The sequence below is a fragment of the Hemicordylus capensis genome, chromosome 4, assembly GCF_027244095.1.
Source record: "Hemicordylus capensis ecotype Gifberg chromosome 4, rHemCap1.1.pri, whole genome shotgun sequence".
In the NCBI taxonomy this organism is placed as follows: domain Eukaryota; kingdom Metazoa; phylum Chordata; class Lepidosauria; order Squamata; family Cordylidae; genus Hemicordylus; species Hemicordylus capensis.
This window is the reverse complement of record NC_069660.1, coordinates 133244018-133270817: the sequence shown is the minus strand read 5'-3', so window position 1 is coordinate 133270817 and position 26800 is coordinate 133244018. Positions and strand designations below refer to the sequence as shown.

General features: G+C 42.3%; 1 protein-coding gene across 4 annotated transcripts in view; it reads left to right on the top strand.

The window, feature by feature from the left end:
• COL11A1 (collagen type XI alpha 1 chain) overlaps positions 1-26800 on the top strand; it is a 382842-nt gene that overhangs the window by 54280 nt on the left and 301762 nt on the right. For 3 of the 4 annotated variants that reach the window (XR_008306906.1, XM_053249173.1, XM_053249172.1), the window contains exons 3-4: positions 9549-9762; positions 11906-12068. Coding sequence is in view for 3 of the 4 variants with exons in the window: in XM_053249173.1 (XP_053105148.1) it covers positions 9549-9762; positions 11906-12068 (377 nt within the window). In the remaining variant the exon portion in view is untranslated. Of the gene's footprint in view, positions 1-3916; positions 4036-9548; positions 9763-11905; positions 12069-26800 lie in introns of those variants that run through there. The other variant, XM_053249174.1, reaches the window with a different exon arrangement.

Here is a 26800-nt window from a genome sequence, read left to right as displayed (position 1 = left end):
TGTAAATTATTCTTTCCAAAGGGTACGATGTGTAGTGTAATTAAAGCTGAGATTGAAATATTTTGCATACATTTGCTGATCCTTTCTTGTGTCTTCCAGTGAGGGTATTCTTACTTCCAGTACTTAATATGTGGTTGGTGTAAAGTATATAGGAAATAAAGCTTTACCTTTTACAGCATGCAGAGATATGAGTGCTTTTCATCTCAACAGACAGCATAAAATTAATTTATTATTTATTTATTTTATTCGACCACCCTTTGAAACAATGGCTCAGGGCTGTTTACACCAAAATAAAAACAATTAAAATCAAAACTAAAAACAGCGTAAAACCAATTAACAGTTAAAACATTTAAACAGTTAAAAACCCTGGAGAAGCAGGCCTAACATTTACAGCAGTTTAAAAACCCTGGAAGGCCAGGCCAAACAGATAGGTTTTAAGGGCTCTCCTGAAGGCCAATAATGGACTCAAATTACAGATTTCTGCTGGGAGTGTATTCCACAGCCCAGGAGCAGCTACAGAGAAGGCCTGCCTCTGAGTTACCACCAGACGAACCGGTGGTAACTGGAGATGGACCTCCTCACGTGACCTTAACGTGTGGTGGGGATCATGCAGAAGAAGGTGCTCTCTAAGATAACTCAGACCTAAGCCATTCAGGGCTTTAAAGGTAATAACCAGCACTTTGTATTTTGCCTGGATACATATCAGCAGCCAGTGCAACTGTTTCAAAACAGGCAAAAAATGGTCTCTCCAGGTTACCCCAGAGACCAATCTGGCTGCCGCATTTTGAACTAACTGAAGTTTCGGAACTACATACAAAGGTAGTCCCACATAGAGCGCATTGCAATAGTCAAGCCAGGAGGTTACTAGCTGATTCACCAGTGTTTAGAGGTAGTCCTTTTCAAGGAATGGGTGCAGCTGCTGAATCAGCCAAAGCTGTTAGAAAGCACTCCTGGCTGTGGCCTCCACCTGGGATATCGGGGTGAGGCCTGGGTCCAGGAGTATTCCCAAACTGCACACCTGCTCCTTCTGGGAGTTTAACCCCATCCAGCACAGGAAGATCTAACTCAGATTCGGAGCCCATACTATGAGCACCTCTGTCTTGCTTGGATTCAGCTTCAATTTGTTATCCCTCATCCAGTCCATTACTTCCTGTAGGGAGACATTTAGAGAATGAGTGCGATTTTCTGATGATCAAGATGAAAAGGAGAAGTAGATTTGGGTATCACCAGCATACTGGTAACGCCCAGCACCAAACTGCCTGATGACTTCACCCAGAGGTTTCATGTAGATATTAAAAAGCCTTGTGACAGAATGGAGCCCTGAGGGATGCCATATAATAGCTCCTGTTTTGAGGAGCAACTTTCACCAAGCTCCAGCCGCCAAGAGATCCAAAAGAACCAACAGAGTCACACTGTCGATTCCTTGGTAGAGGTCATCCACCAGGCCAACCAAGGCTGTTGCACGCCCTAAATCCATCTTAAAATTGAATTAAAAATCTTCTGCCATATAAATAAATACTGTAGAGCTAACATTTTATCTTCATACATTATAAATGCAGCCACAAGTATTAATATAAAATGGTAACCAAAACACTTGGTTTTAGAAATAACATGAAATGTTAAGAAATTTCAAGAGGCAATACACTGACAGCAGCACATTTGAGTATGCTGAGTATGCCGCTTGAAATTTCTTAACATTTCATGTTATTTCTAAAACCCATTGCTTTGGTTACTGTTTTATATATTCATACTAAAATCTAAATCTAAAATCTCATATTAATACAAAATCTAAAACAGATTTGTTTTAGATTTTGGGTTTACACTATACCTGTTTAGGCAGCCTGTGTCTGCATGAACATCTTTTCTTACAGGGGCTAGAACTGGGGGCCTGTGGAGGATTCTGAGTGGGTGGAATCCTTGCTATGGCAGCACCATAGCAAGGGCAGGTCCAGGGGCTGTGGGAAAATGTGATGCATGCCTGCTTCCTGTTTTGGCACTGACCAGGATTGCCAGGTTGCAACTCGGAGAATTCACCTTATCCTTTAAATCTCTTGCTGAATTCTGAGGCAAGGCATGCCCAACTTCTACCACCTACTTTTTTTTTTTTTTGCTAATCTTTCCATCCACCCCTTCACCTGCCTAGTGTAACAAGCAGGGCTCCAGGTGTGCTATAGAGCAGAGGGGGTGGGGGAAGCGACAGGAGAGAGGATTTATCTTATTATTCGGTGTTAGAAGCCGCTTTTCCATGACAGGGATGTCCAAAGATGCATAAACTAAAATAAGGATTATCATCCCTTATCCTGGAGACTGGCCCGTACCCTATAGCTCTCCAGTTAAAAATGGGATAAAAAGAAGTTACGTCTGGTCCACAGTTCTTCCCATACATTCAGTTCATGATCCTGTCATCTGTTTCCTCTGTCACTTACTGTAGTAAGCTGGTCTCCAGGTGTGTCACTTAGCAAACAGGGCCTAGTCACAAGGGGGAGGCTGTGGGGTCCTGCCTCTCTTCCCTTCATGGATATTCCAGGTCTCCTGCCTGAATCCTCAGCTTGCATTTTTTAAAAAAGTAAGTCTACCATCCTTTTAATTGTGGAGATATACATTCTTGGAGGCAGATTCTTAGCAATGGCTCACTCCATAGGAAACTGGTTCCCTCCTGCCAATATTCTGGCCAAAGGCACAGGAATATTTGTCAAGCACTGACCCTGTATTTCTAAACCTTCAAGGTTAAATTGTATTTTATTAATACTTAGTACATTTAAATAACTTTAAAATTTAACATATTAGGCTCCCTGTGTATATGTCTTGGCTGTTTTGCAAAAATGCCCTGCCTTCTCCACCAGAGATTTGTATGAATCATATTTTGTGATTTGATTTGAGCTTGAATTGAATAGCAAAAAATACTTGAATCAACAGTGGCCTTTGCTGGCTGTTTAGATGAATCAGCTTGAGTGATTCAGCCATAGGGAACAATGGGGAATTCAAATCATCCGATTGTCCCCATGGGTAGGTCCTAGGGACACCAAAGTGGGTTGGGTAAGACATGATTGGTGCTATCTACCACCTAGCCCACAAAGGAATGGGCAAGCAGTCAATTATTACTTTTTTTAACCTTTCCCCCCCAAATCCAAAGAGTTTTTTGGGGAAAGGCTTGGAGCTTTTTGGGAAAGGCTTTAAAAAAATCACTCATTTGCCTGTTTATTTTGTGGGTTGGGTGGTAGGTAGTACCCATCATGCCATACCACCCAACACACTTTGGTGTCCCGAGGACCTACCCATGGGGAACAATGGGGTGTTGTGAGTTCCCTTTTGTTTCCTAAGGCTGAAACAAATCGCACTCACAAAGTGCACAAGACAAGTTTTGCTTTATAACTTGCAATGCATTTTGCGTTCCTGCCCTGCAAATTTAACACTGCAGAATAGAAGCACACAGTAAAAGGAAATCCGCCCTCCCTGACACAGAACACACATTTTTTTCAAGCACAGCTTGCCCAAAAATGAATCACTGACCCAGAATCCACTGCCAGGCACAGTGCCTGCACTGCAGTAACATCATTGGCACAAGTTGCTCTCTCTCTCACACACACACAAGGCACAAAATAGCTGTGGCAGCAGCAGGATAGCACCCAGCCATGGGTAGAATTATCATTAGGCAAGGGGAGACAGTAGTCTGGGGGCCCCACTGCCTGGAGGGCCCCCCCAGAGACACCTCACATGATTCCCCATTGTGCCCTGCCCAGCCCCAAGGCCCCTCAGCCACTTGCCCTGTTTGCCCTCTCTCCTGCTTGTCCTCCCTGGCCAGCAATCTAAGCAGCAGGCAAGCTGCCTGCAAAGAGCTCCTTTTCTCCCCACCTCTCAGCTGATTGGCGGGTGGGTGGGGCTTCCAGGGAGGCCTCCGTGTAGGCCTCAGTGAAGCCTGAACTCGAGTAGGCCTGCAGGCCCCAAGCAAGCAAGGAAGGATCTGAGGCAGGCAGGCAGAGTGGCCCCTACAGTTCTCTGCAGCAGACCCTCTGCTGCACAGCCCAGCATTCCCAGGTAGAATGTGAACTCCTTTTTGTGGTTACCTCCCCCCGCCACCTGGGATATATAGGGATCTGCTTGCCATAGGGCTTTGATATCGGCGGGGGGAGACTGAGAAGTCTCTGAATATTTAATTTAAAACAGATTGGAAAATTTGCTGGCTTAAAAAACTATCTAAAAAGTCCTATAAGTGGCTTGTTTCATGGCAGAAAATTACAAAAACTTCTGGAACAAACAATATTATATTTATTTTATTTATTTATTCATTCATTCATTCATTTATAAATGCATTTATGTTCAAGTTGTTTTGCAACCCAGAAGGTCTGAGTGAGAACTGTGAAGCATGTGTGGTGCTTTTATTTTATTTTATTTTATTTTTCTTGTGTGTGAACTGCTCCCCCATAACTCGCAGGGACTTCAGGGTAAATCTGGCCAACATGTGAATGCAGCACCTCCATTCCAGAGGAGATGTGTGTTAAAGCGCTTTAAAAGCCTCGTGTGAAAAACCTCCTGGAATCGAACTTGACTGAATTTGTTCAGAATTCTGAAAAAACAGACATAGGCTCACACTGCATGGTTGACAGTCTCCTTTGCTAATCTGCAGCGAGGGATCCAGTTTAATAATTAGTGTTTCTGGTGTGTTCTAGGCATTAAAAGTAGCAAAAATATATAGTACTCAATGTATATCACTATATATTGTGAAGTGTGTTTGTGGGTATTCAGTGAAATGTATTTCCAGGCAGCATACTTATTTTGAAATATCAGACTTAAATCCTTGGGGGCCTGGGGTGTGCAGAGGCCCTGGACTTTGGGGGGGGGCATTTTAAAATCTCGTCTCTGGGCCCACTCCAACCTTGCTTTTCCTCTGCACCCAGCACCTGCAGTGGGGATGTCTCGCCTGGCCGCAGGCCCAGAAGGGCCAATACATCCTGCACGACTGGGTTCAGAGTGTGTGCCACACAACGAATGGACACAAACTGAGCCTGCTCGGCTGCCCTAGTTATGTTGGCAGCATTGTTGGTGACCATGAAGTCTCAGTGAATGTTTGGCTGCCTGAACAGCAACTTCTTCACCTCAAAATATATGGCCGCTGACAGCTCACTTGTGTGGTTAATGTTCAGCACCTCCATATGCAGCACAGCCCATGTATGCTTTGCTGCATGGGAGGGGCTGGCCATGCCACCAGCAGATGTCCCCTCACTCTCCTGCCCTCACCAGTGCACTGTGAGGGTTGGCTGAAATGCAGTGTGCCACCCAGTGTGCATCTACTGGTGTGGTGTGGGTCACCATGGTGGAGCTCAAAGTGCTGCTCTCACAGCCACATCAAGCTGTGCTCTGTCTGGGAGCGTTTTGGGGGTGGTGGTACTACTGGGGCTGCTGGTTCATTCTGGGGGCACCACCACCTCCCTTGATCTGGGGCTGAGAAGGTCCAGGAAACATAGAGAAGGTGGACCCAGGAAAAGGAAGGTCCAGGAAAGTACATCCTCCTGCTCTCAGACTCGTGTGTGTGTGTGTGTGTGTGTGTGTGTGACTGCCAGTACGGATTCGGGAGGATTGAGAGAGTGATATGGCTGGGCTAGCAGTCAATCACACCTCTTCCTCTGCTGCCATGGGAATAGCTTCTTCCCTGACAGAGGAGGACCTCCCAGCTAATCAGGGCCATCCCTACGGGGGATGCGGGGTGGGAGTGAATCAGCACATGCAGGGCCTCCTTAACATTTCATATCAATATAGAATCATACTGATTCATACTCCACCACAGCATCACTCAGAACACCTCAGAAACAACAGAACCCTGTACCCCATGGGTTAGAAACCCATGGGAGTGGCTGGCACCCTCTCCGTAGTACACTGCCACTCGCTCTGGGCCACGTCAGCTCCCCCCCAGTGGAGTTATGGAGCTGCTGAAACCTCCATTGTTCTTTATGGAGAAAAAGCTTAAAGACGCGTAAACTTCTAAAATCACTTAAAAATCAGCCCTTTGCCCAATCCCTCTGCAATTTAGGTGGTAGCCTCCACCCATTAGGTACTACCACCCCACCCCACTTTTCTGCCCCAGATCAAACTTTATGCCCCAAATCTGCCCCAAAGACACTAAAACTTCAACAATTCACCAAGAATCAGCCCTTTGCCCAATTCCTTTGCAATTTGGGTGGTAGCCTCCACCCACTAGGCACTACCACCGCACCCCACTCTTTTGGCCCTGGGACGCATTTTGTATCCAGATCAATTGGGATTTGAATTAATTCAGATCCGAATAGAATCTGGGGTGATTCGCTTGGGTCAGATTCGGACCCCAAAATGAAATGGGGGTGTTTTGATTCAGATCTGAATCAAAATACTGAAAATCCGAATTGCACATCCCTAAACTGTGTTAGGAAACTCCGTACCTATGGTCTTTCGCCTGAGGCAATGCTCTCTGTAGGATTGGTCAGGCCAAAGAGCTTATTAAATGAAGGATCTGGGATATTGAGTTTCAGAATGACCTGTTGAGGACATCTAGGTCATTCCGTCTGCTCAGTGGTGGGATGAGAACTCACCCAGCAGATTATCTATTCCTCTTCACCTTCCCTAAACATAGATGGGCCTTCCCAAGGGCCCTCCCTTCGGTACTACTAGCTGATATACTAACAGAATTCCAATTGAGCAGAGATATTGCCCCTGTAACTCAGAGGAGATTGAGTCAGTTACACATGTGCTCCTGTAGTGCATCTTTTATATAGGTCTTAGGCGAAGACTAATTGGTCCTGTTTTACATAACCTGCCAGAACGATTGGATGAATTCTATGTCACATATTTGTTAACATATGCGAATCTGTCTATCACACACACAGTTGTGAAATTCTGTTGTTCTGCAATACAAGTTCAACACTGCTCACTAACGGTTAGATCCAGTGTACAGGTATGTTATTAATATGGCTATGTTTAAATTTTACATTTGTTTTAGATGTTCTGATATTGGTCAAAGACCATAATAAAGACTGACTGACTGATTCAAATCACTCAAATCACCCCAACTCTAACTAGAATCAATTTGCACATCTCTACTGTCCACCACAGCATTTCTACAGCAGCCTCTGGAGATGCTATGGAATAAAAAGGCATGTGCTCAGTAATGAGGCTGAAGGGGATGTAGAAATCTCCCCTCCTCCTCCCTTTCTTAATTTCACCCTATACTAACCTATAGGTAAGTATAGGAGAGAAGCATGATCATAGCAGCTTTAACTGAATGCCTACAGTTAGGCAGCTCATTGCCAGTCGCTGTTTGAGGCAATTTGCAACATGCTGCCTTATCTGGCTGGGTCAGCCCAACTTCCTTGGTGATCCTGGTGCCATTTAAACAAGTACTTGGTGCCTGTGTATAAAGGCCATTTAGGTGAACAGCCCCCGTGTGATAAAGGGATGTGCCGGGAGGGGGTTTGAACATCTGCAGAAGACATTCCGATCGGCATGCTCTTGGCACATCTCCTTCATAATAATGTGCGCCAGGGGCTGTATCATACAAATTGGCTCAGTATCTCAGAGTGCTATATTTTTGACCATCTCTGTACTAAGGACATCGTTCAGTGAGGGATAGTCTCATGTAACCCAGGCTTGTAGTTTCTATTAAAGCTGCACAACAAAAACATTCCGTAGTAGACTGTGTTATAAATGTATGCAATGTGTTCACAATTTCCTGAGGGAACAAATATGTTAATGTAGTGCCCCTTCTAACTGACTTTATATAAATGATATTTTTCTTTAATGCCCCTAACAGGTATCTCAATCAAGTAGGTATTTGGTATTTTTAATGTGATTTGTGTCTTTGAAATACTGGAATACACGAGGTATTGGAATACAAGAGATATACATGAAATATTGGAATACACGAGTGATACACAATACATTTGTTACAATATTTATTGAAATAAACAAAAAAAATTCAGACCAGGGAAGGAATTGCTTAAAGGATAATTAACTTAAAATTAACTTAATTAACTTAAAATTTAAAAATAGGCCTTTCTGCAACCAGGAAGAAAAAGCAGAAATAGGGTTGGTGAAAAGTTTTTGGATTGATTGCTTCTGACACAGCAAATGCAATTCATGCCCAGAGTCATAAGTTTTGGGTGGTATATAAATATGTTGAATGAATGAATGAATGAAATAATTCATACATATGCCTTTCAACTTGCCACCTTTATAAATAGGTTTACAAGTCAAACTACAAGAAGCATATCCAATGCATAAAATATTTATTTATTTATTTATTTATTTATTTATTTATTTGTTCGATTTTTAGACCGCCCTTACAAAATAGCTCGGGCGGTTCACAAACATCATAAAACAGTTAAAATCAATCAATTAATTTTTTTTTAAATACAATAAAGGAGCTAAAAAATAAAACAATTCAATATTGCACCCCCAGGCCCCAATGAAGACAGGGCACACTTAGTTGGAGTAAATAAGGGCCACTTTATTAAATTACAGTGATGCCCAAACTTTCAATGACGTCCCTAACTAATCAGAGTGTGGGTACTCCTCTGTGTGGTGGCCATTCCTAGTGAAGGACATCCCACACTAGGGCTAAGGGCCGGGTTCTGATTCGGTCAGGCTCCATGTCCTGACCTCCTCGCACCGCGAGGCTTCCCCCTGCTGTGGGGCGGGGGTTTGCCCAACCCAGGCCGCATGGCTCTGAGCCGGTGAGTCGTGCTACCCCCCAAGTAGGGGGCCATTCCCAGCCTCCAGGCTGCAAGACTCTGGAAGGGCTGTTCCATGAACCCCCCCTTACCTGAACTGGCTCTCCAGCTGAACACTGATCCCTGACTCTAGCTGCCCTACACCCGCACTCTCCTGCCAAGTGACCGGTTGTTTAGCGATGCCTGCCCAATCCAGATTTGGGAGCTGTGTGTGCTCCCCATTTTCGGTTGTGTGGAAGCAAGGTAGGAGGAAGACCTGATAAAAGTTATTTTGTGGAAGCAAGGTAGGAGAAAAACCTGGATCGCTTTTCCTCCTACCCTGCTTCCACACAATCGCTTCTATCCAGGTTTTCCTCTTACCTTGCTTCCACACAACCGAAAACTGGGAGTACACCCAGCTCCCAAACCTGGGTTGGACACAGTTTTTGATTGTGTGGATGACTTCTATGATAGTAAAACTTGTTGGATAAATGTACATTTAAAGACCAATTCATTTTTGTGAATGATCTTGCAATCATGTTGTAATGTTTGAGAAAGGAACTAATAAAGTGGTGATGACTTTATGAAGACTTTGCTGAGGGGTTAGAAGTAGCAGGAAATTCAGCCCAGTCTTACTAAATCCTGTTAGTGCTACTAGTCCACTTGAGAATTACTGCAATTTGGAAAACATTGAATTTTGTTTGAATATTGCATATTTCTTCATATTAAGGAAGTTATATTTCTACATTTGGAATCTGCAGTTGTCATTTATAAAAATAAAAAGGTTGATCCTCTCGCTCATAAAAAAGAGTGTGTTTGCAACTCATATTTTGACTCCTCAAGATTTGAGATTCTGCATTTTTCTCTTGACAGGTGGAAACTTTCCTGAAGATTTTTCAATACTATTTACAGTAAAACCTAAAAAAGGAATCCAGTCTTTTCTTTTATCTGTCTACAATGAACAAGGCATTCAACAAATTGGTATTGAGGTCGGGAGATCACCTGTCTTCCTGTTCGAGGATCAAAATGGAAAACCTGCTCCAGAAGATTATCCCCTCTTCAGAACAGTCAATATTGCTGATGGAAAGTAAGTGAAACATAAAATGAAGGTTAACATTGTGTTTCTGTGAGGGTAGGACTAGTGTCAGCAGACTGACGATCCAGACCACGCATTTTCAGACTATGTTTTGTAAGTCTCTGGGTTTCCTTTGATGCTTACCAGCTGTCCCTCAGTGGAAGACCACTAATGAGCAAAATGCTTCCCTGCAAGGTATCTTTATTTATTTGTTTCAAACCCTTATATCTCATCTTTCTCCTCCAATCTGGAGGTGTTCAAAATGGCTACATAACATTAGGATTAAACAAGTAGAAAGTTATACTGGCAGACAGCCAGACTAAATTACTTATGAGTAGTCCCAATGAAATTAATGGGACAAGTTAGTTATGACTAACTTTTCCCATTAATTTCAATGGGACTACTAATGAGTAATTAGGTCTAGATGTCAATCATTGTTAATACTTTACTAAAAACAGCAGGATAAAAACTAGCTGTCAAAAACACTAGTCTTTCATAGTCTGGCTCCACATCCAGTAGTAAGAAGCTATTATCATGTGGAGTTGCTCATATCACATTATTACTTCACGAGTCAGTGTGAATTTTAAATGCCTGGGCTACCACACGTCTTCTTGCAATCAGGAAATCTTCTATTACACATAAGGTTTCTAAATTTTGTGTTGCTGCTGTTAAGATCCACCAACAATTTCTACCCTTTAGATCTTACCATAAAACATTTACTTTTGGTGTATTGTGTGATAGATTTCCTATCTAAATGTTTTATAATTTGTTGTGCTTATGACTGATCTATGAGTAGACAAAGCTATTCATTCTTTCAAATGCCTGGGTGACAGAATACATATTTTGGATATATACTATAGATATATGAATACATCATAAACTCAGTTTTTGATGATGATGATGATGTTTATGATGAAGATGATGATATCACTTGTCAGTAAAGTTCTCACTGTAGTTTACATAGCAAAAAGTATAAAAAATGGATCCCAAGGGCGCTCAGTAATAACCACCACCACAAAGGAGACATCAGCAGTAGCCAATGGAACAGATGCTATGCTGGAGTGAATTGGGACAGTTACTGTCCAAACCAAATTTGGACCAGTTGTAGGGACATATAGGTACACCCCAACAGCATAGGTTGTGATGATGTTATCCACCCCGATTCAAAATGTCGATGTGTGAACATTTGAGGCACAAGTAGGAACTGATTTTAAGCAAATGAGGTCATCCACCCCAATTCAAGATGGCAGACATTAGGAGTGTGCATGGTTCGGTCCGGCACAATTCAAAAGACCGCCGGACTGGTCCGGCGGTCCGGATGGGCAGGGGACTGTTGCTTTAAGCAGGGGGGGGTAGTACTTACCTCCCCCCCCGCCGCCGCTCTTCTCCCTCTGGCGCTGTGTCATTTGAAAAATCTTCTTGGGGCGGCAGAGTTCCTCTGCCGCCCCTGCCCCCGTTGTTGTTTGTAAAGCCTTCAAAGAGACGAGCGCTAGCAGCGTGCATGCGCCCTGCGTGGTGCGTGCGCCGTGATGTATGAGGCGCACGCGCGGCAGCATCAGAGACGAGTGCGCGCACCGCGCAGGGCACGTGCGCACCGCTAGCTCTCATCTCTTTGAAGGCTTTACAAACAACGACGGGGGCAGGGGCGGCAGAGGAACTCTGTCACCCCAAGAAGATTTTTCAAATGACACAGCGCCAGAGGGGGAAGAGCGGCGGTGGGGGGGGGGGAGGTAAGTACTACCCCCCCTTAAAGCAACAGTCCCCCCCGTGCCAGACCGGGGGTGCACCAGACCATGCACACCCCTAGCAGATATGTGAACATTTGAGGTGCAAGTGGGCTAATTTGTGAACTGCTTAACTGAATTGAACCAAATTTGGTACAGTTATTGGGATACACAGGGACATCTCAACAGCATAGTTTGTGATGATGTCATCCACCCCAATTCAAGATGGTGGCTGTGTGAATGTTGGAGGCTGAAGTGGGCTAACTTGTGAAGGTGGTAATTATCAATTAAGATTATAGTGAGAGGAAAGTATGCTAATTTGTTTTTACCAGAACTTCTTATTTCTTAATTTGAAAATTCATGATCTGTGCAAGCATACTTTAAAAGCAAAATCTACTGTACTTTACAAAAAAGTTGTGTTCCTATGCTAGGTGGCATCGGGTAGCCATTAGTGTGGAGAAGAAATCTGTTACCATGATTGTGGACTGTAAGAAGAAAACCACCAAACCACTTGACAGGAGTGACAAAGCAATTGTTGACACGAATGGCATCACTGTCTTTGGAACCAGGATTCTTGATGAGGAAGTCTTTGAGGTAAATGCTCAAAATGACAGGGGATTAAATATTTTGTCTGTGAACAAAATTCCTGATGAAAGCTAAAGCAGAAAGTTAGGAAATCCATCTAAGCTGACTAGAGCTTTAACCTGTATAAGTCTTATGGAAATTTCATTTCATGTGTAGAAAGTTACCTTGGTTGGAAAAAAGATACTTGGTTTTCTGTGCAGGAACAATGATTTTTTTGAAATGCTTTTCTCATATTATAGTAATGTTGAAAAAGAGATCCAAAGGAAATAAGTCTAACACTGAATAATTCTTTCATTCCTAGCTGAATACTAAGACCTATATATAGCTCTTAGTATACAGAAAAAAATATATATATGAATGAGAATGAATGAATATTGGCTGAAACTCTTCATTAGTTATCTGTGCCTGAGCCAAGTGTCTTTTGTGAGTGTCAGTCTACATGTTGCTTTAACCATGTGGCAAACTGCTTCCCTGTCCATTCCCCACTGCAGCCTTTAACATTGCCTATTTAGTGGAAACTGAAACACCTAGCTTGGTGAAAATTTAAAAAAAAATCCACACCAATGCTAGATATTATTGTAAATATCCATTCCTGGCATGGAACCTCTCAGCTCCAACATGAACTCTTGCATAATAAGTGATAAGCTGCATGTTTGCTGCCAGGCATAGGAAATCAGTAAGGAGTAGAAGCCTACACATACAAATCAGGTAACGAAATGTTCTTAAGGATGGAATCCAAAGAAAGTATGGGTTTTTTAAAGAAAAGATGTTTAGGACCGGATCACATTTCTAACTCTTGTGTGAAAGGAAGCATTACTGGAAGTTATGATATTTAGGGTGAGTGCATATGGCCATTTTACTTCGTAGATGCATCTGAAGTGTAACAAAATTCCCGGTATCATTTGGCAAGATGATACAGTTGACCAAGCTACCTTAGGGTAAGAGAGAATGCTGTGCCCACGTATTCACCCAGATAATGCTGTGTTCACATATGCTGTGCCTGCTGAATCATGCAGCTGTTGCATATGTGGGGATTGGAGGGGAGAAGGGAGGTAGGGGCTCAGCTTCTGATATTTGAATCAAAGACTGGTAGAGGAAATTCTGATACAACCCAGATTTTCTTAGAAGTAAGTTCTGCTTTCATTAATTGGACTGTGTGAATACTCCATGCCTGTAGCTTGCAGCCGTGGTCATCATGTCACTCTAGTGCCAGGCATAAATTGTTTCTACATTGCTTTCTGGAAAAGTTAGCACTAGTGTGGAAATTCTCAGTGCCAGGCGCCATAATGATATGGTGACGAGTGCTACGTATTACAGCCACAGTAGGTTAAGTTATCACATGGCGGTGATTCCTGGTAGCCTTCGTATGATAATGTGTGATCTGCCTCTTACTTTCAAGAAAATGTATGTAAGACTGAAATGCCTGTCTGTACTTGACTGCAGCATTAATGCAGTTGGCGAGAAGGTAGCTCAAAAAGATCTGTGTTTAGAGTATGTGCCTTCTGATGTTTATTTATTTCATAAATCTTTCCAGTAACTGGAGAAGATTTGGCAAAAGGAAGTATATTTTTCCACAATTTAAAAGCCAGGAAGAAGGATTATACAGAAGACTGAAATACATCTGTTTAGAGAAATGTATATGTGAAACTGAACTCCTTATAGGAGGTATTGCCTGGAAAGATTATTTTAACAGACTGCTGGAGGACATTTAGGTTTTCAGGCATCTGATTTTACAAGCTTGTCATTTGCCAATGAAAATATTCCAAGTTGAAAAGAGAGATTATAAGAATAGATGTGATGGTGGTTCGTTAACCTTTTTTGATTCATGCAGAGTTGAACAACAAGGCACCAAAGAAGTTCAGGTGTCCGCTTTGATTTGGAGCCACATTAGTTCCTGGGGGGAAAATACAGCTGGACATGTAATACTTTTTATGAGAGTCTGCTTTATTTCAGCCCTGTGAATTCCACACATCACAAGTAGAATTGCCCTGAAATTTCTTCTAAAGCAAAATTCAGAACAAATTTGGCCATTAAAATGTTGAGGACAGCCAAAAGAGCCTAGATATACCTAGCAATTTTTTTGCATGATTCTTCACATCTCATAGTTGTTTTTGAATTTTTCCTAAAACATCATTTGAAGTGAATTTGGAGATTCACTTCATATGAAATATCTGTAGAATGGCTAGGGAAACCAAAATATTTTTGATAGGACTAGCAACATTTCTCAGAGGAATTTCACAGATTTGTAATTACAAAGTTTATACAGGGCATTGAAGGAGAGATGGAAATGCATACAGGTTGAGAACATGTGAAGTACTCAATTTTGCCATCATGCTTTACTTTCAGAAATTGCTTATTTGATTGGTAAGGATTCTTTGGAACCGATGGTTCTTTAGAAGGTTGACAAGAATATTTGGATTTAGTTGATGGTCAGATCATGAATTTAACTGGAAGGACACCAAAAAATGATTTGACCAAAAATAAATTAGTATTTTTTTTAAACTTCCCTCTAGTTGATCACTTCCCTCTAGTTATGAATTTAATGATAAGAGTGAATACCTTATCTAGGGGGTGTCAGGAATTGGATATGGCTAAAGGAAGCGTTATGCATAGAGCGAAAAGAACGGCACAGCAATCTGGCCGTCTTACTGATTTACTCAACTCTTCAAAAGCCCAATACTTGCGGGAACTTATTATCTCTGGGTCAACATTGCCTGACAGAAATTGTCTAATAGAACGTTATGATAGACTTCTAGCACTAATACAGCCAATGCTTACTAGTATAACTTCAAACAAGGAGCGAAAAGTACCTTCACGCCCCTGGTTTGATAGAGCCTGTAAGGAGGCAAAATGTATGCTAATGGAGGCATTTGCTAGGTATAACGATGATGCAATTAAGACTAATGTTCATGAATTATTATCAATGAGAAGGCAATATAAGAGTTTATTAAAACAAAAGAAAATACTTTGGGAGAAGCAGAAAGGGAAGGAGATTATTGAAGCAGCCAATATGAAAAATCAGGCAACTTTTTGGCGATTGATAGCTTTACCACTGAGAAGGGCTCCATCTGCACCTGATAATATAATATCTGCAGAAATTTGGGTGAGCCATTTCAATATGCTAAATAGGCAAAATAAAACCCCTATGAGGTCCATAGAGGACTACACAACTGATTCACCAAGGTGGAACCCGGTCTCTTGTTCAGAAGTGGCAGATCTAGTGAGACAATTTAAAAAGGACAAAGCCCCTGGAATCGATAAAATCAATATTGAAAATATTTTATCTAATATGGATTGGTGGATACCGGTATTAGCCTCCTTATTTACTTACATTGATAGTACTGCAACCATCCCATCTGACTGGGGGGTTGCAATAATAGTACCAATTTATAAAAAAGGTAGCTGAAGTGATCCTTCCAACTATCGACCAATAAGTCTCTTGAGTGTGGTTAGCAAAATATATGCCAAGCATTTAGCAATCAAAATGGAGGATTGGATTAAAGATAACAACATTCTTGCTGTTGAACAGGCCGGTTTCCAAGCTGGCTGCTCTATGATGGAACATGCTCTGACTCTCCACTGTCTAGTTGAAAAATACACTGCTAGGCCAGGGGCGGCCCTTTACACTGCATTTCTAGATTTGAAATCGGCATTCGACTCCATCTCGAGAGATAGGCTTTGGCAGAAATTAATAGAACTGGCTATTGATAAATGTTTACTATTATTGATATATAAGTTATATGAAAAGACCTGGCTGCGGGTGCGTTATGCCCAGGATGACCAATTATCAGCAGAGGTATCAGTAAATAGAGGGGTAAGGCAGGGATGTATACTGCTGCCTACTTTATTTAATGTTTACATTAATTCGGTAGTGAGCTGCCTTGATGATTCATCCTTACATCCACCTAGCCTGGCACAGAAGCATATAGCAATTTTGCTATATGCTGATGACATGATCCTTCTCTCTCTGACCCCCATTGGATTACGTAGAGCTCTGGTGAAATTAACTTTATACTGCAACAGAGAGCTGATTGAGGTAAACTGCCAGAAGACTAAGGTATTAGTCTTTGCCAAGAGGCCTAAGACCCATACTTGGCATATGAATGGAAACAAAATTGAACAAGTAAAATCCTATAAATATCTGGGAGTTGTTTTCCATGCAGCTGGCAGTCGGAATGTACACCAAAAACATATTATCCAGAGTGCTCAAACCTCAATTAACTTAATTAAGTCATTTCACTTTTCACGTGGAGCTAGGTATATACCAGTTGCATTAAGACTATTTGCTGCCAAAGTACTTCCACAAATAATGTATGGTGCACAGTTAGGTACATTTACTAATTTTGCCTTGATTGAATCTTTGCAAACTAAATTTATAAGAAGTATACTCCAACTTCCAAGGTGTGTCTCAAATTCTGTCATTAGAAGAGAGGTGGGACTGACCACAATTGAATCCTGCTATTGGAAAGCCATTATACTTTTCTGGCTAAAGCTTGTGTTTACAAAGGTTGGGTTGGCATATCTTATCCTGGAGGATCCTTTTAAATCTAATTGGGAATCAAGAATCATGGAAAAATTATCAGCATATGGATTCTCCCTAGTGGAGATAATCAGACTAGGATTTGATCGAGCTAAGCGCTTGATTATACAGCGCATACAGGATGTAGAATTGCAAATGGAACAGGCAAATTTACCGAGTGGTATATATCTTGGAAGTCAGAACACTGAGATTAAGCCAGCTCCATATTGAAGTAGTATCTTGATACCAAAGTTCAGGCGAGCTCTTACTCTCGCCCGACTAAATGCTCTACCTACAGCGGTCTTATTTGGAAGATTCGCAGGCACGTCAAGTGTATCTAGAGTGTGCCCATGTGGATCTGGCCATATCGAAACAACCGCTCATGTCCTGTTGTACTGTGATCACTATAGAGAAGTAAGATGTAAATTAATAGCCCCGTTCTTGAATAATTTCCCTGGTCATCAAGATGAATTTTATTTAAATTACTTGCTTACCAACCTAAATTCTGATGTTGTATATACGGTGGCTAAATTTTGTTATATAATATGTCAAATGTGGACTCACATGGTGTAATGAATTTTCTATTGTTGTTTTTCTATTTTTGTTTTTATCTGTTTTTATTTTATTGTATTGTATTTTACTGATCTATGACCAAAATAAATTACTTTATTTATTTACTTAAAAATAAATTATTATTTATTTTATTGTATTAAATAAAACAAATTCTACCGGGTAAATATATCTGAAGAAGAAAAAGAGGCAATCGCGTGTAATAGGACACATCATAAGCTAATCCAAAATGTAACTAATTGAAGATGTAACTAAAGGAAAAAGAGCTAGCAGAATATCTATATTTAATTACATAAAGCAAATTAAACAGGAAAAAAGGTTGGAGGTATATGTATACCTGAAAAGTACATCAATACTCCCAGTAAAATCAATAGTACATCAATCAAAAGTACAAATCAAAAGTACATCAATACTCCCAATAGCTTGGGAGCTGGTATCCTTCTGACTTGACTACTGTAATGTGCTCTATGTGGGGCTGCCTTTGTAAGTAGTCCAGAAACTACAATTGGTACAGAATGTGGTAGCCAGATTGGTCTCTGGGACAACAAGAAGGGACCATATAACATCAGTTTTGAAAGAACTGAACTGACTGTCGATATGTTTCCTGATGAAATACAAAGTGCTGGTCATCTATAAAGCCCTTAACTGCTTGGCTCCAGGCTTGCTTTTTATTTTATTTTATTTTATTTGATTTGATTTATATACCGAATTTATATACTTCTGAAATGCCTCAGGGCGGTTTACAATTAAAACAAACCACTAAAACAGTAAAGAGCTAAAACAAATTAAAACAATATAACAACAATTAACAATTTAAAAACATTTTAAAACAACAATTAAACAATTACAGTGATTAAAAGCCCCAAAATCGGGTTAGAATATTAAAACCGATTTAAAAACCCTGGAAAGCCAGGCCAAACAAATACATTTTAAGGGCTCTCCTGAAGGCTAATAGAGAATTCAAATTGAGGATTTCCGCAGGAAGCGCATTCCACAGCCCCGGAGCAGCTATAGAGAAGGCCCACCTCTGAGTCACCACCAGACGAGATGGTGGTAACTGGAGACGAACCTCCTCAGATGACCTTAATGTGCAGTGGGGATCACGCAAAAGGCGGCGCTCTCTATGGTAACTCGGGCCTAAGCCGTTCAGGGCTTTAAAGGTAATAACCAGCACTCTGTATTTTGCCCGGATACATATCGGCAGCCAGTGCAATTGTTTCAAAATAGGCGTAATATGGTCTCTCCGGGTTACCCCAGAGACCAATCTGGCTGCCGCATTCTGAACTAATTGAAGTTTCAGAACTACGTACTGTACAAAGGTAGCCCCACGTAGAGCGCATTGCAATAGTCAAGCCGGGAGGTTACCAGCTTGTGCACCACTATTTTGAGGTCATCCTCCACAAGGAATGGGTGCAGCTGTCGAATCAGCCAAAGCTGGTAAAAAGCACTCCTGGCCATGGCCTCCACCTGAGAAACCAGGGTGAGGCCTGGGTCCAGGAGTACTCCCAAGCTGTGCACCTGCTCCTTCTGGGGGAGTGTAACCCCATCCAGCACAGGAAGATCTAACTCACCCCTCAAGTTCTGAGCCCCCACAATGAGCACCTCCGTCTTGCTTGGATTCAGCTTCAATTTGTTCTCCCTCTTCCAGCCCATTACTGCCTGTAGGTAGGCATTTAGAGAATGAGTGCCATTTCCTGAAGATGAAAAGGAGAAGTAGATTTGGGTGTCATCAGCATACTGATAACAACCAGCACCAAATCTCCTGATGACCTCACCCAGCGGTTTTATGTAGATATTGAAAAGCATTGGTGACAGAATGGAGCCCTGAGGGACTCCATATAACAGCTCCTGCTTTGAGGAGCAACTGTCACATATCTTCCCTAAATGCCTGCTTGGAGGCAGTAATGGGTTGGATGAGGGATAACAAACTAAGGTTGAATCCAAATAATACAGAGGTACTGGTTGTGGGGGTTGGGACCTGAGAGATGGTTTAGACCTGAACTGCCCTGAGCCATTTTTGGAAGGGCAGTATATATATATCTAATACATACATACATACATACATACATACATACATACATACATACTATATCTGCCTGTTCTGGATGGGGTTATACTCACCCTGAGAGATCAGGTATGTAGCTTGCGAGTATTCCTAGACCCAAAGCTCTCCCTGGTTTCTCAGGTCAAGAAACCAGGAACACTTTTTATCAGTTTCAACTGATACATCAGCTACATCCATTTCTAGAGGTAAATGACATTTAAAAAGTGGTAATAAGCTGATATCCTTCTGACTTGACTACTGTAATGTGCTCTATGTGGGGCTGCCTTTGTACGTAGTCCAGAAACTAGCCAGATTGGTTTCTGGGACAACAGGAAGGGACCATATAACATCAGTTTTGAAAGAACTGAACTGTCTGCTGATATGTTTCCTGGTGAAATACGAAGTGCTGGTTATTATCTATAAAGCCCTTAATGGCTTGGGTCCAGGCTATTTAAGAGAGTGTCTTTTTTGCCATGTACCCTGCCGCTTTTTACGATCTTCTGGAGAGGTCTGGTTATGGTTGCCACCAGATCGTCTGGTGGCGACTCAGGACTGGGCTTTCTCTCTGGCTGCCCCAGGGCTTTGGAATATGCTCCCTGCTGAAATAGGAGCATCTCTTCCTCTGTTTGTTTTCAGGAAGACCCTCAGAAGACTCTTTAGAGAAGTCTTAATTAATTAGAGAAGACTCTCCTGTCTCTAATTAATTCTAACTCTCCTGAATTAATTTTAATAATTTTAATAATTTGTTTTAATAACTGTTTTATACTATTGTTTTTATTGTGTTTGTGTATTTTAATCGGTGTTGATTTTTCATGTTTTAAATCTTGCACACCGCCTAGAGACGTACATATCAGGCAGTATAATATATGATAATAAATAAATAAAAGACTTGCGCATGACAAAACATAATGGTTGAAAACCAACATCAGTTGATAATACCTAATTATGAATTGCAGTTGAATGTGAGAACTCTTTCAGCTGAAAACTATCAGTTTTTTTCCTAATGTGAGGTGATATTAAAGACTTGTGGAGTTTGATCTGAGAGAGCTGTTTCACACATGCAAATCATAAATAGTAGGTCAATAATTTTAGGGATTCTATATTCAAAAAAGTCACCTTAAGTGGCACAGCGGGAGAATGCTTGACTAACAAGCAGAAGGTTGCTGGTTCGAATCCCCGCTGGTACTATATCAGGCAGCAGCGATATAGGAAGATGCTGAAAGGCATCATCTCAGACTGCATGGGGGGGAGCCAATGATAAACCCCTCCTGTATTCTACCAAAGAAAACCACAGGGCTTTGTAGGTGCCAGGAGTCGAAATCAACTTGACGGCACACTTACATTTACAGTGGTCCCTCTACTTACGAAATTAATCCGTTCCGAATGCACATTTTTAAGTCGAAAAGTTCGTAAGTCAAAAAGCGGTTTCCCATAGGAATGCATTGGGAACGGATTAATGCGTTCCGGAGCCTAGAAAAAAGACCCAGACCCCCAGTAAGGCTTGCAAACTGCACAGGAACATTTCTTTTCAAGAATAAACAGGCAGTAAACAGGCAGGCAAGTCAAGGAAACCGCATGTAAAATTTGTAAGTCGAGGAAACCCCATCTAAAAATTTGTAAGTCGAGGAAACCCCATCTAAAAATTTGTAAGTCGAAAAAAACGCATCTAAAACCGGATCTAAAACTTCCGTTTGTAACTCAAAAAATACTTATGTCGAGTAGTTCGTAAGTCGAGGGACCACTGTATATTCAAAAAGCAAAGTTATTTGTGAAGTGAGGATACAATGAGGAGTAAGGACCTGCTTCTCTTGCTGTTATTTCATTCAGTGGTCTTTTGTTTTCTAGTGACTTTGACAATATAATCTCATGGGTTTTGATGGCTACCAGAGAGGGTGTAAAGAATGATTACTTTGACTATTTATTTATTATTTTGCTTTGACTATTTATTTATTAGATTACTTTGACTATTTATTTATTACAAGTACTCTTTCTCTTCAGTGAGGCAGATCTCACGATCAAGGAGACCCTCCTTGTCCAGGTTTGTGGGGAGAGCGAGCTAAGCCCGCTCTCCTTGCAGACGAGCAGGGCAGCAGGATCGGGCGCCCACATGACTGCTGGCTCCGTGACAGAGCTGGTGGGGGCTGGGAGGATCGGGGGCTGCACGGACCCTGGAAGCTGCAGTATGCCCTGCGCAAGTGCGCAGGGCATACTGGAGAGATCCCCGAGCTGGGAGGCTGCTTTTCAGCCTCCCGCTGGGGGTCTACTCATGAGTAGCTGCGGTGCGGAGTTGTGCCGCGGCTACTCACGATTGCTTAAACTGGGTTTGCAGAGCGCTTGCTCTGCAAACCCGGTTTAAACACCGGGTTACAGAAGCGGGTGACCCACTTGCCAACCACCAGGCTCGCAGCCGAGCCTGGTGGTTCACACGATGGGAGAAAATCGGGCTAGCTAGCCCAATTTTCTCCCATCGTGTGAATAGCCTCAAAATCTTCATCCCTGGACTTAATGGTTTTCTTTTGGTTGAATACAAAACAAACATTGTTCCTCACAGCTTGTTTCATTTGAAGCTTTATTGCTTTATTTTAACAATAAAGAAAAATATATCAGAAAGACTTTAGGATTCTGATTCTACAAACACCCAGAGCAAATGTATGGGAACACTATGTTTAGATTGTTTTTCAGACACTTGGGTATAGTTTTTTTTTTTTTTAAACAGGCTTTTCAATGGAATCTGTGTGCTAAAAAATATTAAAAACATAGTACGTGCAGTGCTGAATGAACCATTCCAGCAAAATTTGGACATTGGTATATTATAATAGTATTTAGTACCACTGCTGAACAGCTAAGGAGGAAGTAAAATTGGCAATGACTCATTAGAGAAATAGTGTAACTGCCCATAAACGCTTTTATTTGGAATGTAAACATTCAGCACTGAGAACAGCAGCACTTTCATAGGGTTCAGAACAGTGAAGAAATTCATAGTCATTTAGGAAGAATTTAAGAATATACTAGTTTGAATTGAAAAAATTGAATTGAATTGATTTGAGAGTCACATAAGTATTGGAATAGCGAACTGTTGGTATGTTGCTAGTCCCAAAGAATGAAAAATGTGGTGTTTCACCGGAACTTCAGAGGCCAATAGCCCAGTGCACGATTTTTGTTAGGCATTGAGTGGTTTTTTAAATTAGGGGTGTTCAAAGTGAACTGGTCCATTGCAAACCTGGATGAGCAGCTCAGTCACAAACAGGACCAGCTGTTAGCAGAGGTGTCCGGTCTGCAATCAAACCCAACTGAACTCTGTTTGAAGTGAACCGGTTCAACAGTTTTTGCTGGGCTCTATTGAGGGCGGAGAGAGGGGTGAGGGCAGCACAACAAAAGGCATCTTTAAAGTAGATGAGGGGTGAGAGGCATCTTTAAAAGTAAATGAAGTCCTTACTAGTGGCGGTCCAGCAGTACCAAGGCTGCCTGGAGCAGTGGTGCTCCCCCAGCAGCCCACACGACGGCGGTGCAGCTCTGGGCAGCACGGCTCCGGCACTCACCTGGCCTCCGTGCATGCACTTAGACATGCCACGAACTACATGCACTGAGGCCAGGTGAGTGCTGGGGCTGCACTGCTGCTGCACGGACTGTTGGGTAGAGCGCCGCCACTCCAGGCAACTTTGGTACTGCCAGACCGCGGGCAGTAAGGACTTCATTTATTTTCTAAAATGCCTCTCACTGCGCCGCCCTCACACCTCTCACCCTTCTTGCCGCCCTCATTTGAGCTCGGCTCAAATTGTCCAACCGGTTTGAGCTGCTTTGGTTGAACTGGCCATCTGGCCCGGTCAGTTCTACCAAACTGGTTTGTGGACCTGCAGTTCATTCTGAATTCGGTTCAGATTCAAACTGAGCCAGGGGTGGGGGAGTCCGTGCACACCCCTAGCTTTTTTATTATCCTCCAGGCGAATTCTGCAGTCTCCTTACATGCATCTTATTCTCTTCCTGCTTCCACCATACAAACTCAAGGTAAATGCAAAGAATTGTGAATCAGCTACCTCCATTTGGGATTGAGTAGAATTTTCCTCCTGGGTTCTGATTGGCTGTTTAAGCCTATGAGATTTTTCTCCCTGGGCTGTTGGCCTAACGGCTTAGGTCCAAGTTATCTTAGGGAGTGCCTTCTTTAGCATGATCCCCACTGCATGTTAAGGTCATCTGAGGAGGTCCATCTCCAGTTACCACTGGTTCATCTGGTGGTGACTCAGAGGTGGGCCTTCTCTGTAGCTGCTCCTGGGCTATGGAAAGCACTCTCGGCAGAAATCCGTAATTTGAGTTCATTACTGTCTTTCAGGAGCGCCCTTAAAACCTATCTGTTTGGCTTGGCCTTCCAGGGTTTTTAAACTGCTGTAAACTGTTTTAATTTTTTTTAAACATTTGCCTTGGTTTTCCAGGGTTTTTAGCTGTTTGAATGTTTAATTGGTTTTATTCTGTTTTTATAGTTTTGATTTTAATTGTTAACTGGTTTTAATTGTTTTTATTCTGTTGTAAACTGCCCTGAGCCATTTTGGAAGGGTGGTATATGAATCAAATAAATAGATAGATAGATAGATAGATAGATAAAAAAAGTTTGATAAGTTAAAGTGGGTAGCACTGCCATAGGCTTGACACAACTAAGCAAATCCAGTGTGGTAGGAAGATTCAAAGGGAAATAAACAAGTAGAGGAGATAGAGGTCACTCACACAACCAAAAACTGTGTGCTACCCAGGTTTGTGCTCCCAGTTTTTGATTGTGTGTATGCAAACAACCAGGTAGGAGGAGGGAGAAGTGATTGTATGCAATCAAGGTAGGAGGAAAAGCTACCCAATTTTTCTTCCTACCTTGATTTCACACAATCACTTCTCCCACCTCCTACCTAGTTGTTTGCTCCCACCCAACTGAAAATTGAGAGCATACACAGCTCCCAAACCTGGGTAGGACACTTGTTCTACCCAGTTTTTGGTTGTGTGAATAAGCTCAGTGTAGAGTATCTCAGTGATCCTGAATGACGCCTTGAGAAATCCAAGGAGTTTATAAATGCTCAGGTCAAGTTGCCTGGCGCTGATGCACCCATTTATCAGAACTTCTTAACATTTCCAATGAAATTGGGGCTTTGTAACTCTCCCCAAGAGCTTGTGCTATAAGTGGACCAAATGTGCAGCTTGAATCGGCACATACAATGCCACTGCAATACACTGCTGTAACCCAGGTCAAAGTTATCTGGAAGATTTGTATGGGAGTTCAAGTAAGTAGTAGATATTATTATTAAATCCAGATCTTGCTAGTAGCAGAAGGAAAAGTATTTTGCAATAACATTGGACCCACCCCATTCTTAACACATTTTCAAAACCAGATTTTACTGGAAGCTTGTCCATAGTATTTCAAATGCTTTTTAAAAATTTTCCACACTATGACATCTAGTATTTGGCTGGAACGGGGCATGCAAAAATACCAGGGGAACTACTGTTCTGACAGTGTTGCCATTGGGGATGAAAAGGGCTTTTGAGACTTTTCCATTAAATATTTCTTCCAGATGTGATACTTTTTGTTGTCTGTGTCTGGGTTTGTGGATCACTATGATGTACTCACTTGGACAAAGATATGCATGCAGGGAATGCACAAATTTGGACTCTAAAAAAGTGAAACCATTCAAGAGGCTGTTACTAGCAATCTTTCTCATATAGGCAACAATGAAATAGGGAGGCGGGTCTCACGATCAGTGAGACGCGCTTTTGCCGGTTTAAGCCCACTCTCCCCGCAGATGATCCCGGCGAGATCCCTGGGCAGCCGGATCGGCCGCCCACACGGTTACTGGCTCCGTGATGGAGCCAGCGGGGGCTGGGGAGCTCAGGGGCCACATGGCCCCTGGAAGCTCCAGTATGGCCTGCGCAAGTGTGCAGGGCATACTGGGGAGACCCCCGGAGCCGGGCGGTGGCTTTTTGCCTCCCCTCCGGGGGTCTACTCGTGAGTAGCCGCAGTGTGGAGCCATGCCGTGGCTACTCACGATTGGAAAGCCCGGGTTTGCAGAGCACTCACTTTGCAAACCTGGGCTAAGGGGAGGGCTAAAAAAGCGGGCTAGCCGCTTGTAAGCCACCAGGCTCACCTGGGAGCCTGGTGGTTTACATGATCAGCCAAAATCGGGCTAGGCTCTCCTAGCCCAATTTTTGCTGATCGTGAGAATAGCCCCAGGAAGTGTGACTGATTTGTATTTTTGTGCTTCTGCTGTAACTTGCGTAGGGTTGAACCTGCTAATCTTCTTGGAGAGAGGTGTGTGGGGTTTTTTAAATGGCAGCCAACACATTTCCTCAGGAAAGAAGCATGATAGCAGATGTGTGAAAAGAGGAACTATTATTTCCTTAAAAAAATTTCTTACCTTCCTATAATTGTAAAAGGAGCCCTCTGTAGCATTATCATTTTTATAATGTGAAAAGGATTTTTTTTAGACATCAAACTGTATGTTTATCAAATCTGATCTCATTTCATCTAAGGCTTCAATTGAACTGGGGCATGGGGTGGTTGTTTTTAATTCAGAACTATTATTGTAAATCTGGGAGAGGCAGAATTCAGTTCAGAGAAACGTGATCAGTTTGCATTATCCAGCTTCAGTAAGCACTTAATCTTCTCCTGTTCTGGAACAGGCCTCAGGCTTCCCTACAAATTTAAGAACATATTAAGGTCATTCTCAAGACCATTTTTGGTGGGTGGGGAGGGCACAGGGGGAAGGTAAGAATGAGTTTACCCTTCCGCCAGACGATTACTATCCATAGTGTGGGACACACAGTTTGTGCACCCACACAATTCAGGGAGTGAGGTGCATTGAGGGATTTCCCCTCAAGCCGGGTGCTCTAGGCACCTGGCTCTGTGTCAGCCCAAGCAGACACATGACCAGGGACCTGGGTACAAGACCAGGTAGAAATCCCAGGCTACCTGGCGAGGCAGCGCCAGGATCATGAGCCGCCACACCCAGTTAGGGCTGCCCAACCCTGGGCAAGGCTGCTCGTATGAACAGCCTCATTATCTTTCCAAGGGAATGTGTACCACTGTGCACCTTAAGTTCACGTGCATCCATGCAAACATTTAAAATACGTTGCAGATTTATTATGGAGAGGCCCTCTAGTTAGTGGAATGGCTAAGCTTGTGATCCTAAGCACACTGCCCTGGAAGTGAGTCTTAGTGAAATGAATGGGCCTGAGTAAACATGCTTAATCTTGAGTTGCAATGGGGTCAAATTTATTTAGTAAAATTGATAATCCTGAACATTGAGGAGATTTTATATAATCTGGTTATTTATGTGAAAATACAGGCAAGCTGGGAATTTAGCCATACAAGATATATGGTACCTTCCTCTTCTTTCTATCTGCTCTTTTTGTATATATTAATTTGGGGTGCAATTCAGCCAAGCACTTAAAGGCTTCAATCCTCTGCTTCAGGATTGAGAGTATGTCCCATTGAATGACTGAACACAGTGGGATTTATTTCTGTGTAAACATGCTTAGGTTTGTACTATGTGTCCCATTGCCTTCAGCACAGCAGAAAACTGTAGATTTAACAGCATTTTGCTTTTGGTTTGCATTCTAATTCTTCTAATTCTACCA